The sequence below is a fragment of the Chelmon rostratus genome, chromosome 6, assembly GCF_017976325.1.
Source record: "Chelmon rostratus isolate fCheRos1 chromosome 6, fCheRos1.pri, whole genome shotgun sequence".
Taxonomy (NCBI): Eukaryota; Metazoa; Chordata; class Actinopteri; order Chaetodontiformes; family Chaetodontidae; genus Chelmon; species Chelmon rostratus.
The window spans coordinates 8,974,752-8,991,176 of NC_055663.1; the positions used below are offsets into that span (position 1 = coordinate 8,974,752).

The 16,425-nt window shown below is 40.4% G+C and overlaps 1 protein-coding gene across 1 annotated transcript in view; it reads right to left on the reverse strand.

Annotated features, from left to right (window-relative positions):
- The window catches only part of lrp5 (low density lipoprotein receptor-related protein 5), a 65,855-nt gene that overhangs the window by 34,214 nt on the left and 15,216 nt on the right, over nt 1-16,425 (reverse strand). Inside the window, exons 6-11 of the mRNA XM_041938344.1 lie at nt 11,878-12,074; nt 11,438-11,569; nt 6,029-6,117; nt 5,725-5,943; nt 5,223-5,311; nt 4,082-4,253 (exon numbers count right to left, since the gene is read on the reverse strand). Of these exons, the coding sequence (XP_041794278.1) occupies nt 4,082-4,253; nt 5,223-5,311; nt 5,725-5,943; nt 6,029-6,117; nt 11,438-11,569; nt 11,878-12,074 (898 nt within the window). The remainder of the gene's footprint in view (nt 1-4,081; nt 4,254-5,222; nt 5,312-5,724; nt 5,944-6,028; nt 6,118-11,437; nt 11,570-11,877; nt 12,075-16,425) is intronic.

The window sequence follows — 16,425 nt, forward strand, 5'->3', positions numbered from 1 at the left end:
ACACACACATTCGAAAAAACTTTTTCACAGTCAATGCTCTTCATTTTAATCACTGTACATGCATATATTTGACCTATTTTAATTGTTTTAATTTCCATTTTACACTTGTGACTCTTGACTTTTACAGTACTTGCTTTTGTTTCTCTTACTTTGCTTGTTTTATTTGTTGTGCACCACAGCACCAAGGCAATTTCCTGCTATGTGAAATGTGACCTCTGAACGATGGTCACACTCATCAAATCTCAGGAATGCAAGTAGCTAACTCTACCTGTGCTAGCGTCGTTAGGAGTGCCCTGGTTTCTTTCGACTAATTTAGCCTGGCTTATGGCGAGGAGGAGCAGTCTGATGAAGCGAGTGTAGTGAGATGTTTTGGTAAATAAGAACTTTATTTTCTCTGCAGCAGCGAACACATGGCCTTCTAACAGTATTAGGCTGCAACCTGTGCTTACCTGGACACTTTCACACTGACTATTGTAACTTATCACGTACTTCATGGTGGCTACATTCGAGAAATCAACTTCCTACAACAATGAACTATGTCACACCCGCACAGGTTGAAAACAAGGGAAAATATTTGTTTAAGCCTAGACAATAGTCGTGTTAACTATTCAATTTTTGTATAACTAAATGACTATTCGAATAGTCTACAATCATGACTTATTCCCCACATAAATGCATCAGTTTCTCTCTGCACTCATTTTGCTTCTAGCTTCTAGTGTCCTAGTTTCTCCTGGGGCCACTGCTTGAATGGCACGATGAAAAAAATGCAAAAATAAGATTTATCCTTTAACTCAACTTCTAGTGAATCTACTATTCTGTCATTGAGGTGTAAATCTGGCAAATGGGACATGGGCATTCAGCCTTAGCCCTCATGCATGTGTGTAATAACACACAAAATCTCACTACACACGCACACACACACACACACGAAAGAGACGCAGGCAGACATACAATGGAAATGTCTTCACACCCAGCAGCAATTTCTTTTCAACAGGATAAAAACAAGGCTGAAACGTGAAAAAAGCCCTTTGAGGTAGGCCCTTTCACCCTGACTGAGAGAGAGAGAGAAAGAGAGCGAGAGAGAGGGAGGGAGGGAGACAGAGGGAGGGAGGGAGCAACAGAGCAGCCACCTTTTTTCACTTGGTAAGCATTCATCCAGAAAGCTCAGGCATTCACTTTCTTGTTCTAGTCTTTTCTCTTCCTCTCTCTGCTGCTAAGAAAATATGTTAACACTAGTAAACTCATCCAATTCTGCAGACGCCACAACAACAGCCAAATCAGAGTAATGACAATGTAACCACACAAAATCAGAGACAAATGCTGAGGAGCAAGAATTGGGACGAAAAAGAATACCGATCAAAGAGAAGTAACAAGCTGAAAGTGGAAAAAGTTAAAATAAATGGAAGAAAAGAGCAGGTGAAGGACATGTAGTTATTGGAATGTCTAAAAAAGGAGACATAGCATTTGATTTTGACAGCATGAAGGAGAAAGGAGAACATCTGCTTTAAAGGAGCTGTGTATGTCTTGGGGAGTGGGGGAAGGGCAATAAGAACAACATCCACTCTCAAACCCTGCTTCCCTCTGCTGTCCCCCGGACTCGCACTCAGTGAAGTTAGCGTGAGTGTTACAGCTTTGTCAACTGTGTAACACATTATTACCTTAATACATCATTCATATCTACAGAAGGTCTGAAACATTCTGGAATTCTCTGGGTAAGTAGGTGTTCTCCATTCAGTACAAATTTGACTTCTTTTCACCCTTTTGAAAAAGCCACACTGACATGCACTTAAGAAATTTCAGCATTGTCAGCTTTTTGGTAGTAACTTGATTTTTGAGGCCAGAAACTTTCTCAGCAACTCAGATGACCTGAATCTTCTGTCACACAGTGTGACCTGTTGACCTGCAGCTCTGATGGCAAGCCCTCCATGCCGTGTGGTGTTTAAAACCGGATTCAGACCATTCAACTTTTGCCACAACTTGACTATGACATACAAATATCTGAGATCTGAGACCAGATCGCTCATATCAAAATGGAATCTGCACTTGTGGCCACATGATGGTCGTCTAGCTCAAGTCGTAGCCTTGTTGTGAACTGTTGCAGACATTCTCAAACATTTTGATTTCATCAGCCAAAAACAAGAAACACTTGCAGTTGCAACACTTTCAAGATGAGCTTAAGTGTGGGAAAAAATGCTTGAATAGTGTTTGTTAAGAGCGTCTCTCATGCTGAGGACATCACTGACAGTCAGCACTGGAGCTGAGAGCGTTGAACAGCCAGCAGAGAGGGGCTGCGCTGCTCTGCGTCGTGCTGTTCACAGTCAGGCTGCTCCCTGTTTCCATTACAAGTCTCTGCTTTCATAATAATTGTTTTTAGGTGACTGTAGGTATAGCAGGTTGGTCAGACCTACTAAATTTCTGATGCTTCCGTAGAGCGACAGATAATCAATCTTGCAAGAAAATAATCAGAGTCTGTCATCAGATGTGTCATTTGTGCTCGCCCATACTGACATGACAACAGTCTAGGACAAAAAATTCATGTAGTGGGAGCACTATGGCAAGTCTGAGATATTCAAAAATCTTCTGGTCTGCACTAGCTTCAAACAAACTGATCGTGGAACAAATGGGTGTGTATGAACAGCGGTAGCACATCAATCAAAGAAGAAGAAGACCAGAAGAAGACGACATGTGCAGGCAATTCTACAACATACAGGACATTCAACACAAAGGCAGCCATGCCGAGTCATAACCCATCGTTCTGAAGTAGTCTTGCTGAAATGACACACTTATTAAATGACAAGTGGACAGCTGACAGCATGCAGTCATTTCCTAATATGCCCCTTACAGTCACCAGGCAGGAGTCATAGCAACAGTGCTGCTGCTCCAGAACCAGCCACACAGTGAGAATATCAAGTTTTTGACATTTTCTCACGTTTCAAGTCAACCAGCAATCATTCGAGAAGATACTTTCTTCATTGTGCATGTCTATGATTTTAGATATATACAATTTATTTTCATAGCTTTCCCTTATGGTCTTTTCTAATAACATAATACACTACATAATATAATACATTACTGAGAGCTACTTAGAGCCATTTGGCTACAGGTTTTCATTCTGCTCATCTACTGCAGTGGCTCACTTAAAATTTTCGATCGAAGAGGAAATGCTGAATAGTCACATCATCTGCTGTTGTTTGAAATAAGACCCAGCAGATTATTGGCTAATAAACAACATCAAAGGCATTTGGGGCCTTAATAGCAGCTTTATAATGGACCAGTTCTTCTTTGGAGACAAACTGAAAACAGGTGGCAAATGAATGTTTGCAAGGGCCATTCAGGTCCTTCTTTTCAGACATGTGGGTATCTTATTTTCATGGATGACTGGTATCAGATCAGAGACAAATTCCATTTTTGGCTATTATCCTCCCTAAACAGCCTGAATGGAGGATTCCTACAGACCATGTCTACTGTGTAGATGAGTATTTCTCATTTTGAATGACAGCATCAGTCTGGACAGTCCTAGAATTGACACTTGAGAGCACACATAATGGTTATCTGCATGGGACTGAAAGCACTGGAACAAGTTGTATTGTTTTTGTTAATTATATTGTCAAATACATATTTTCTGCTGTAGCCCCTCACTAGTGTTCTTTCTTTTGTCTCATCAGAGCAGAGACAATCGTAAAAAAGATCAGTATTTAGCAACTTTTTTTATTCAGCAAGCAGTATGTGTAGCAGTTAAAAAATGTATCTGTCAGCAGACAAAATGTCCAACACAATTAGACCAGTACAGACCATACAAACCAGACCAGAGAAGAACGAGACCGGCCACATCAGACCGGTAGAGACCAGACCAGATGACAACAATCTAGCACAATGGTGTGTGAGCCTGTCCAGCTATTACATAACTCCACATTGCCTTGGATCATTATTAAAAAACACTTGCATGCACATACATATAATTTCTCCACATTCCACTTCATCTTTTCCTGATTTCTCCCTTTTCTTTTTTGTCTTTCAGCTGTGTCCCAGCTGAGATGGAGCTGGTGAAACTATACACAGATGTTGTTGCCATTAGACCTACCTCTATCTTGTCAGTTTTAGCGTCTCCCCAGTACAGTTTTCCTGCTGCGTAGTCTATAGCCAGTCCATTGGGCCAGCCCAGAGAGCTGTTGAGCAGAACCACCCGGTCCATTCCATCAAGGTTGGCCCGCTCGATTTTGGGGTGCTCACCCCAGTCGGTCCAGTACATGTAGCTGAGAGAGACAGAGGCAGCAAGAGAAGGTGGGGATTAGTTCCAGTCATAGGGAAATCATACATTTTACACACTGAATATCTGTACTGATGGTAGAGAGTCCAAGTTTAAGGCCACTTGGTGGATTATTCCATGTGTAAGGTGCACTGTAAGAAAATGAGTCTTTTCCTAATTCAGTTCTGATTAATGGAATATGGAGCAGTAATCTTTTCTGAAATACAGGGTGGAAGCATCTGTATAAAATATTTAGAAATGAATGAAAAACAATGCTGGTCCCGCCTCACTGCCAAAGATGGCCAGCCAACCTTTTAGTAGAGAAGGCAGAGGTGAGTGGTCTAGGGATCACAGGCTATAAACCTCAGGGCTCAGTGGTAGACAGCATTCAGTGATTTCAAAGTAGAGGCGGAAGCTCTTCCCATATATAACATCACCATAATACAGAACACATAAAAAAATTTGATTCAACAATTCTTGTTCTAATTACTGTACAGAAATACAACTATTGTTCTATATCTATTCAGTCTATTAATGTAATGCTTGGAGTTAAGATTATTGTCCAGCCACATACCAAGGTATTTATACTGAGGCACACTCTCTATACATATGCCATCAGCCGAATGAATGTTAAGAGACTTAGCATGAGGAGCCTCGGTGAACAGCATCCATTTGGTTTTGTCTGAATAACCACTAACTTATGGTTATGCAATTGGAGTTAGAGTAAATTAAATAAAGACTGCAGACATCAAATGGCTGATTGCAGAGAAGTTGCAGTCCTAGTAGTAAGTTGCTGTGTCATGAGCATAAAGATAAAGGATTCAGAAGAGGGGACAATATCATTATAAATTGAGAATGCTAGTGGAAACAACATGGAACCTTGCAGAACACCTTTAGTAATATTTAAAATATCAGAAGTAACATCATGAATTTGCACACATTGTCATCTGTTAGAGAGGCAGAGAGGCACACCTACCCATTAACAGGGTCCAGGACGATGGCTCTGGGTTCATCCAGGTTCTCAGAAATCAAAATTTTCCGGGAGGTTCCATTGAGTCTGGTAACCTGGAATACCACATGACACAATCCAACGTTACAATACAACATACTTACACTACAGCATTAGTTACATTCATTCAACCTGTTTGTTCACATGTATGTTTTGCTGTGGTTGTCTTTTTTTCCGTATTATGAATCACCCCATGTTGGGTGGTTTCTGTGTTAAGCTGCACTGGAATAAACCAGTGAGGCTAAAATGGGACTAAATTCACTACTATCAGACAATATAAAATGAAATCATGGGCAGGCATGCTGTGATTGGTCAGACAGCAGTCAGTATTGTAGAAATTCATTACAAGTGACTCAATCAAAAGCTTTAAAATTTTGTAAATTACATGATGTAAACAACACTCATGCAGTGTTTTCCCGTAGACAGCTTTCTATAATAATCAGAACCCTAATGTAAATTGTGTATGTACCTCAATGCGATCAGTGCCAGTGTCAGTCCAGTACAGGTTTCTGGCCACCCAGTCCACAGCAATGCCATCTGGGTGGTTGATCTCCGTGGTAACCAGCATCATGGCATTGCTTCCATCAATGTGGGATCGTCGGATAGCCCGAACCTCATCGTCTGTCCAATAAACATAACCCTCGACCGGGTCATAGTCTATAGCTATGGCATGCCGTATGTCGTCAACCTGTATGAACAGAGAAATAACGATCAATACATGAGAGTCCAACAAGAAGGGACTGATAAGTGTGTGTTTGTGTGTGTGTGTTTACCTGTAGCACTATATCAGTGAAATCTGGCAGGTCCAGTGAGATTCTCCTCAGGTCTGTCCGTCGAGCCAGCAGCAGTACTTGCTCTGCGCCTAAACAAACCAGACGAGATTCATTAACTGTTAAGTTTAATACATGTAGATTTTAGCAGCACTTATTTGCAGTCAAAAGGTGCTCACTGGAGGGCTTGTGACAGAGCTGATTTAGCTCTGACTAACTTTGATCTCATGGATTCACTGCATATGAACATCAGTATAGTCGTACAAAGCATTCAACCTGAACAAACTCTAATAGCTTCTTCCAGTGGTGGAAGAAGCATTTAAATCCTTCACTTCAAAAAGAGCAGTGAAACAATGTAAAAATACTGCACTACAAGTCAAAGTCCTGCATCTAAACTCATACTGCCGCAACAATAAAGACGTTTTACCAGCTAAATGTACTTAGTGTCAGCTGTGAAAGCAGTGCAGTAAAGTGATACACACAGTGTTGTGTCTTTCTCAACAAAATCATCTTCAGCTGAACTTAAATAGTAGAGACATCAACATACTGAAAGCATATCAACTAGACAGCAGCCAAGAGTTTCATAGTGCTGTTTTGCCCAACTTGTAGAATTCACATTAATTAGCTACAGCTGACTCAATTTTCTGGTGACACTTGTTATTACAGCCAGTGAAACTGACTGTGGTCGAATAATTCTTTCACCTCTTCTGTTCTGTTAAGTCATCATTAATAAATAGAGTTACAGGCTAATGAAAATTGCAGCTCTTTGCACTATTTCAAATTACAATGTCAAATTAAAACAATTAATTGCTCAGCTCTAGATTGTGCTATTTTAGAAAAGTGTGCTTCTAAATTGTTGTGTATATTGTGTGCATAATTACATGACAACATGAATTACATGCAATAATATAATCAAAGGCACATTGTTAGATACATTTACTCAAAGAATCTTTACATTTAAGGTAGTCTGGACTAATTGAAACCAAGTGGCATCCATCCTGCATTTATCTATCTATCTATCTATCTATCTATCTGTATCCACTATATATATCTAAATGTATGTATAAATATATAAGTACAGGATATATAGATACAAAGGTTTACAACGTTTTTTTTCTACTTTTGTGACAAGTTGTCAAAAACTCAGTCAGCCAGTTTTTTGGTCATCTGTTCCAGACGCAACATACCCACGAAGTATGGGAGCATAGACCCACACAGTCTACCGATTTATACTGAGGTGATTTAAGTACAGCGGCTCTGCACAAGACTCTGATCTGGATCATATTTTATGGGGAAATTTTTTCTGCTTTTCCCTCTGATGTCCTCCGACTGCTCTGCCTGAACTCTTTGCTATTAACAGGCGTTCCTGATTAACAGATAGCTTTATTTGTTGCAAAGATAACCGCTAACCGCTGTTAATGGTAACATTAGATGGCACTGGCTAGTTAGCTCAGTTAACTGTGCAGTCAGCGGTCCTATCAGCTGAGTCTAAGTACTTGGCATGTAGATCAGAGCCAAAACCCCACAGTTCAACATCAACCCATCTGTGGTGAAAAAGATTTCAAGCCTGTTCCCAACCCGGTGATAGGCCACTCCAAATAATAACAAACTCTGAGGGGTTGTAAGATTATTAATTGGACTGGACTAAAGTTATGTTCGAGGGAATATTGAATCATTTCACCTTTTTAGGCCTCAAAAAGAAACATTATGTGAGGTTTAGAGGGGAAATGTCTGTTCAGTGGAACTGCTAAGAACTCACAGACATCTGAAATGTGGTTTAATTTTCATTATGTTTTATAAGCTTATCATATATTTTGTAAAGATCTTAATCTAAAAAGTAACTAGCAACAATAACTGAAATAGTAGAAAGTAGAGTTGTCGATTAAGAAGTATAATACCTCCCACTGAAATACAGTGGAGGAGAAGTGTGACAATAAATACTCAAGTAAAGTACCTAAAAACTGTACTTAAGTTCAGGGTAAATGTTTTTTGTTATATTCCACCCTTGCCTGCTGGAGAGAAAACACCAATAGCAGCTGATGATCTATCAAGTGGAAAAGAGCAGCAACATCGCCAAATAAAAATGTCCAGCAAACAAACAAAGTCATAGAAACTAATTCCAATAACATCAATCTATCTGTGGTGAAAGAGATTTCACGTCTGAGCCAAGCTCTGCTATTATCACTTTTTTCGCCTCCTCCTCGCTCTATCCAGTCTGGAAACAAAGGGCTCTGCTGTCCCGAGGGATCCTCCACTGTTTGGCTGTTGGTTCAGACTTAACAGGAGCCAAACTCACCTCAAGGGAGACAATTAACTGTTTTTCTTTGTCTCTCACACCTCTGACTCTGAAGAGCTCACATTTAAAGCAGTTCAAAGTGTCTCTCTCTTTCTATTCCCCTATCTGCCTCATCGTTCTTTCTTTCTTGTCTTTTAGTCTCACATTTGAAATCGATTCACTTGAATCCTATGGCATAACTGTATAGCAGACATGATCCTCACGTTTCGAGTATTTACACACAAATTTACATTTTCTAAACCCTACAAAGATCAAATTATGTGTGACTAAATTGTGTACTCGTTGTACAATGCATAGTACTTATTAGCCAATGTTTAAAATAATGTCAGGTAGCTTAGATATCACACACATGGTCTACAAGCAATGTAAATCTCTCAGTCAGAGCTGCACTTTCACAACCAATCAATGACTGGCAACTGTCAGCTTTGGCACCAATCAAATTTGTCGCTGAAAGTTGTTCCATTGTTACCTAAACGACTGCGGCGAAGGGGATAAATGAAGGGAAAGAATGACAAGGAAGGAGGGAAAGCATCTGTGATTCCACTCTTGTCTTCGCTTGACTTCATTCTGAGACACTTACAGACCCCTGACAAACAGTCTCTCTCTCTCACACACACACACACACCCACACACACACACACATTTGGCTGCCAGCACAATAACAAACGCCTTCAATTTAACCAGCCAAGCAAAACAAATTAGAAGCATGGACACAAAGACACACACACACACACACACACACACACACACACACACACACACACACTCACGAACTGCAGGCTAACACAATAGAGCATTGTTGTTTTATTGTCGACAGTGGCTAAGTGATTGGTTGGCATGCTTCATTCAAATTTAATACAATCACATAACACAGCCTAACAGACACAGACACACTCTAACACAGTGCTGGGTTTTTGCAGAATAAGGCTCTATTGTTTTAGCATCGTGGGAATCAACATGGCGGCTGGTCAGTTAATGTCCCACTCTGCTAGAGAAGAGGTCATTTTCACTTGTTTTCAGCCTGATACACTCAGTGCAGCATCACGACATCACACTCCAAACACAATGCTAATGGAGGTCAGCAACATTAAATACTAATTACTCTGTGTGTTCAATAGACTGTATCATATCTGACTCCAGTATCTCATGCACTTTGATAATCTAAATCCCTTTAAATGGACTATCAAATCCATTTGAGAGTTAGTTTTTAATATTTGTAAATCAAAACTATGTCGCCAAAAAATCCAGTGTCCAGTGACGAACTTTCCTCTGGAGCGCTCAACATCTCACGGCCATCCTTAACAGACTGTCATGAAGTTGAACTCAGTTATCAACACATGATCTTATCAAGGAACTTGCCAATGTTCTATAATACAACACTCAGCCACAAATTACTATTTCGAAGACATGAAAAAATCTATGCATTAATGACCTTCTCTGGATATAGGACAAATTGCAGTAAAAGCAGGCTAATGTGCATACATGTGCAGAATATTCCCTGGTTCCAGAATCTCCATTTCAGAGACTCTCCAGAGGAATTCACTTATTTAGGAATTCATACAGCAAAGCACCACACCTCTTTATTCAAGGCGAATTCTCCTCAATTACTAAATTACAGTCAAATATGCGATTTCAGAAGACTCTTCCAATATCCTGCGTGTAACTCCTTTTTATGGGACTACAAAACATAGATTTAGAGAGAAACACATTTGCAAATCTAGAAGGGAAGGGGAATTGTCACTTTAATTTTTTTTAAACTTCTTTTTACTATATTACTGGGCTTTAAACATTAGGATCATGACACACTGGCTGGATGACACAGCACGTCCACCGAACTGGCTTGAACTGGAACAGGAGGCATGTCAACATAACTCTAAGTGCCATCCTTTTATCTCTTCACACCACTGTAAAAACGAACTGATTCTCAGCACCCTGCAGTTAAAAACAAATAACATTCACATTTTAATCAGAAACCTATATTTCATGCTTTGTCCAGTGCAGGAAAGAGAAGGGATCAATTTAAATCTGTAAACAGCTTTTGTTGGCAGAGAAGGCAGAAACAGTTGTTAGTGGCAGTTTAATTAATGCTCAGCAGTCTAAAAATGAGATGAGCAGCAGAAGATACAAAATATTAATTAAATGTATCTGACACACTGAAAAGTGTGAGAACAGCTGTAGCTTCCTGCAACACAATATTTTTCATGAGCTACTTAGTGCAAATAATGGATAAAGCTTAACCACCAAGTTGATGAAAGTCAAGCTGTGAGTAAACAGAGTTTAACCTGATTATCTTAAAGATGAACTCCACACTAAATTATTTTTTTTGCACTGTGCACATACTCGTTTTATGCCAAATCTAGTTTTTGTTTAAGCTGTGAGACAATGCAGACTGCAGTAGCAGCTGCAGCAGCAAGTATGAAGAGCACAACGCAGCCCCTGGTTGTGCCTCTCACACACTGTAATGCTGCTGGTTGCGCTAGCAAGCCTGATCAGAAACGGTGGAAAAATGACACAACCCATGGGCTTACTGATAATTGTGCTATATTCAGAGCTTAATACATTAGTTGGGGCTGACAAACAGTGACGTTAACCATGAAAAATAGCTACAGCTTTGAGCTAACAATCCCCCAAAGACACAGACCCCAGACAGCCTCAGATATTAGAGCTGCTAACTCAGCTACTGCACAGGTGCCCACACGTCACTCAAAGGGCCGCAAACATGTTTCTAGTAACCGTCAAAGCACCACCAGACTCCCATTTCTCTCCTGCAGGAAGCAGACTGTCTGAAAGTAGCTTCTCACGGCTGGTTAGCTGTGACTATCAGCTCTACGTCACTGTCCATTCCTACAGTCGCTGCTCTCTCACTGCTCTCTTTCATTTTTTAAATACCCAGGGAGGGAGGGTTTGAGCAGAATTTGAGGGTGTTGTTACCCTTTGAGAAACCATTAAAAAATAAACCCAACTATATGACTTCTTAAAGCATTGACTAATTATATTGGTTCTGAAATAAAAGAACATTAGCAGTGCACCTCTCACAGGTTTTCCGATTGTTTTTGTTGGGGATTACCAGTGGCTCATGACTTTGTGGTCATACTGGTGTAAATAAAGATCCATACCTGGCTTGCATGTCTTTCCATCTAGTTTTAGCTGGACTCCAGTGGGGCAGGCACAGCTGTAGAAAGGCTGGACTGGAGAGAGTAGGCAGAGATGACTACAGCCTCCATTATTCTCACTACAGGGAGTCTGGACTGCAGTGGCAACAACAAAAAGAGAGAGGAAGAAAAATAGAAAGGTGAAGGAGAAATATGATTAGTCTGAGAAGAATGATCTTGGAAAGGTGACACAATGCAGATATGAATACATATAACTGTATAACAATAACTGTGCTCTAGAAGCTTTTCAGGTGCTTTATGTTGCTACAAAGACTTGCGTACTATAATGAATATATAATAATTTATAATCCCAGATCAATCAATATTTTAATATAATGGTTGCTGGTATATTGCTCTAATACATATGTACTGTACTGTAGCTGTGAGTAAAAGATTTCACTTACTGTAAGGCTGTCGATAGGGCTCCAGGACCTGGATGTCCATAGGAGAGTAAATTCCACTGAGGATCTCTCTGGCTTTGTCCCCGCTGTGTTTGTTACAGGCGTGGATGGAGCGCGTCTGCCAGTCTGTCCAGTATAAGGTCTCCTCAGACAGCGTTAGTGCAAACGGATGGGTCAGGGTGCCCTCCACCACTGTTTCACTGCAGGACAAAAACAAAGCTTCTTTAAGATGAGAGGAAGGTTTAAAAATCCTGTTGCAAAATGCTACTGGTCTGCCGTGGAAGTGAACTAAAAAAAGTGTATGTATTTTAATGACATCTTAACAATATTGATGTTTACAGATATTTTGTCAAATTAAGACTGACTGATAAGCTGTGTTAAATGTTAATGTCTCATGAACAAGCCATTTTGAATTGTGTAAATACACACAACTTGTTCCACTGATTATTATAAAGCTACTCATAAAAATCAGCCCACGCTACATGTACTTGGATTATTACTTTAATGGATCTTAAGTTCTTTCACCAGACCAAGAATCAAACATGCACATGGGTGTGCGTTTCGCAATTTTTAAGACCGGGGGCAGCAATATCATGCCAAGACCAGTATCAAAATTGCACAGCACTGCGTAACCTGCCCAACACAACCTCAGCTTCTCCACTCAACCCACCTGAGGCTGGGTATTATTTGAAATGTTGTTGATAACGGCAAGGAAACGATACCTGACACCAAAATTATGCTTTTTTCAAAGCTTTGATTTAAATCAGACACTGCATGAGACATCAGGTGTTAGCTTTCAGTTCTTAACACTGTCATTTAGTGCTGCAGTGAAATTTTGGTCAGTCCCAAAAAAGTATTGATATTTGATACTCAGCCCTAAACCCAGTGCAGCACATGTGGGTTCACTTGGAGGCAGATGCAAAACGCACAAACACAAAGGAATGGATCCATCATCCAACAGCCTGAAGCCCCACTATTGGCTCCTGAGCTGCAATGTTCATTAAACCACTTAAAACAAAGGCGAGGGACAATCAGAAAAACTGCCGCATCAGCAGTGAAGCTAAAACAGGGTCAAATGAGTCATGATGGTTGCACTCGAGGAAAGCCATGACGTCATTAAAATCAAAAGAGTTTGTCCCCTTGGAAAATCGCTTTGGCACGATGGTGGTTTTTAAGAAAAGCACTGAAAATGAAAGAAGTTCACCAGAGAACAAGACTGTGCTCATTACATTTAATATGAATCTGCTCATTGGGATTCTTGGATTTGTGACATATTCACCTCACGGACGCTGGGAGAAGATTAGAAAACCATTAGGAATCCTCCTCTGGGGACCACGAATACCTAGACCACATTCCACAGCAATGTGTTCAGTAGTCACTGTATTACTAAAACAACACATTTAGAAGCTTGTGCAGCCTCTGCGAAGGTATTCTCTCCATCCTTTGGGCCAAACAATTACAAAAAGCGCGAAGGCTAGAGAAGTGTGCATGAGCCTAAAGATTTTATCAAGGGAGAGTGGTTCTTTTCTAAAACACACTTTAGAATCACTTACAGGAAAATGCACTCACACAAACGCATTTAGGCACGAGATCAAAGGAGGCTTGTATTTAGAATATCAACACACCAGAAACTGGCTTTCATCAATCATCATTTCTAGTCCTGTGTGCGAGTGTGTGTGTGTGTGTGTGTGTGTGTGTGTGTGTGTGTGTGTGTGTGTGTGTGTGTGTGTGTGCTGTAAAAGCAGAGGTGCCTGCCAGCAGTGGTGAAGGGAAAAAAAGAAAGAACAAATTTAACCAACTCCAGATTTCAAAGCTCTGTTCAGCTTTTGTGTGGGTACGTGTGTGTGCACTCATGTGTGCGTGTGTGTGTGTGTGTGTGTGTGTGTGTGTGTGTGTGTGTGTGTGTGTGTGTGTGTGTGTGTGTGTTTGTGCAAATTAATAACCAAACAACCAAATTATTTCATTACTCAAGCTGTCAGTTAAAGATTAAAGATTCAGATTAAAGCCCCCCCTTCTAACTGAGTAGTATATGTACATGTCTGCACTGTGGCTATTATATAAACCTTTAAGCATACATGTGAACATACCCTGTCTTAGCTGCACAATGCGTGCTGTGGTTACAGAAAAACACCGTGCTGTGCAGCTTCAAGCAATAAGAAGGAGAGCGATGGTCTATATAGTGGCTGGAGAACTGGTGTGCTGCTGCTATAGGAACACAGTTGCTGGCTGAGGTTACCACATTTTTCCAACAGTGTCAAACATTTCCACTAGGTTTTGGTTTGGATTTCAGCCAGCCTCTACCATATCATAACCTCTGTAGAAATTAGCTGCAGGTAACAAATTACGCTACTCAAGCAGGAGTTTCCAAGAGAACAGCTGCCTTTATAGTTATTTCTGACTCCCTATGTTGGCTAAATAATGGGCTAAAAATGTCTCACTTTTGTAAAATACTACTTTTTGGGGCATTTTGTGGCTTTCTTGACAGATGGCAGGAAATGAGGAGACAGAGAGAGAGATGAGGAACGACATGCAGCAAAGGTCCCTGGCTGGACGTGACCTGTGGATGCTGCAATTTATGGACAGAGCCTTATCCGTTACGTCAACAGGGCAAGAAAAAAAGAACTCTTTCTTCTTTGGTAGACGTCAGTCTGGAAACGTCTACTGTGAGTGAAGCACCAAGAGAATGATGGAGCACGGCTGGATGGATACAGAGAGACAGAATGATAAGATGTGGAGAAAAAAGGCTGATAGATGGACTAAAGGACAGACAGAAAGATGAAGCTGTGAGAGAGATGCACTGGGAGTGTGTGTGTGGAGCTGTGTGTGTGTTGACTGGGGCCTCCATACCACAGCACTGTTTTTGTTGGACAACTCTCTCATACTCTCTCCCTCGCTCTCTATTTTTCTTTCATTCTGTCTGTACAGGTTTTTTTTCTTCTTTCTCTCTTCCCCTCCTCCCCTTCTCTGTTGGAAAGAAGTTGAACGGGGTGAAAACTCAAAAAATGTTCTGCTGATCTCGAAGGTTTCAACAGGGGATCCTGAAAGAATGCTTACAGGCGTCAGACTTAAGGAGTGTGCACTACTTGTAGTGTACATAGGCCATGTAAGTTGGTCCATAATAGCAGCTAATAATTGAGATGGGCATATCAAGTCAGCTACTGCTATTAAAACCCTCTCATCAATACTGATTACAGACATAAAAGATCGATTTAATGTTTAAGTGACCACCTAATTGATTACTGGTATTTCCATGGCAGCATTTCTACTTACTGTCTCCATGTTTGGATCTTGTACAGAGATTTAATTTAATATTGATTTAACTCATTCATTAATTTTTATATTTTTTACTCCTACATTTTATCTTTCCATTTTGTACCTACTGTACATGCCATTTCTTCTCGTGCGACTGTAACACCTAATTTTCCCCAACAAAGAGTCAAATTATCTTATATTACTGGTAACCAATCACAGAAATAGTGTCAGAATAAATAACATTTCAGTGCTGCTTTAAATCCACAACAAACTATTAAATTGAATGTTAATAATGTCATTGTGTTGATAAAATGAAGTGTGTCACTGTGGAGCTTAGAGCTGGAGGCTAATGTCATTTGTCAGGAAGCAGCTGGCCGCAGCCCTCACACCGTGCGTGTGTTCTGGTCAACGTTTCAATCTTGACAGTGATTTAGGATTAAAGGAAGTCATAAAAAGTCATAAATTTGGCCTTACAAGTTCACAAACTTCATCATAAGCACCAAGTTACACACATTCCATGAGCTATCCACGAGACACCAAACTTTATTTCAACTGTGATGCAGGTTTGGATTCCTGGAGCTCAGAGCTCACTTCAGAGGTTGCTTGCCCACAGTAGCAAACACATTGTTCATAAATGGAAAAACTGGCATACATTAATATATTTTCAATGTGTGGGGTTTTCAAATTCAGTTTGTTAGAGGCATGCTTACAGGATTAACAAAACGAAATATACTGAAAATTGACCATTATCTCAGCAATCCGGGTGTTGATTCCCGGCAGCAGCTCTGGCTTGGCCGCCCATTCAAACAACTGGTTGGGGTAGATCGAGGGAACTTGCGGTATAGAATGAGGTCAGTCGCCTGGTTCTTGCGCCAATTTCAGCAAACACATGTGCATGGTTCACCGCTTTGTGAAACACATGATTGTATAGAGCATATTACTACTACACTACGTTAAGTGTTTGGAAACACAGTTTGTTTGCAAGTGACTGCATTGTGGGGTTTTTTTTTAAGTTTTGCACAGCATCCCAACTGTTTTGGAATTGGGTTTGTAGCCGTCTGGGGAAAGATATTTTCTATCATCACTATCTCCTTTACTGGCTTAAGTGTATGCTGCAGGCAGAGAGTGATGAGGTCTGGGCCAAGACGTCAAAGATGAACTATACTGCAAGGCCATATTCACATAGCAATAAACTTTTCTATGTGAGTTGGCTGACTTAACTGTGTCTGTAAAAATACTCACCACTCTCCAAATTTAAGTTCATTTGAGATAACAGCTATTTAAGATTAAATATGACTT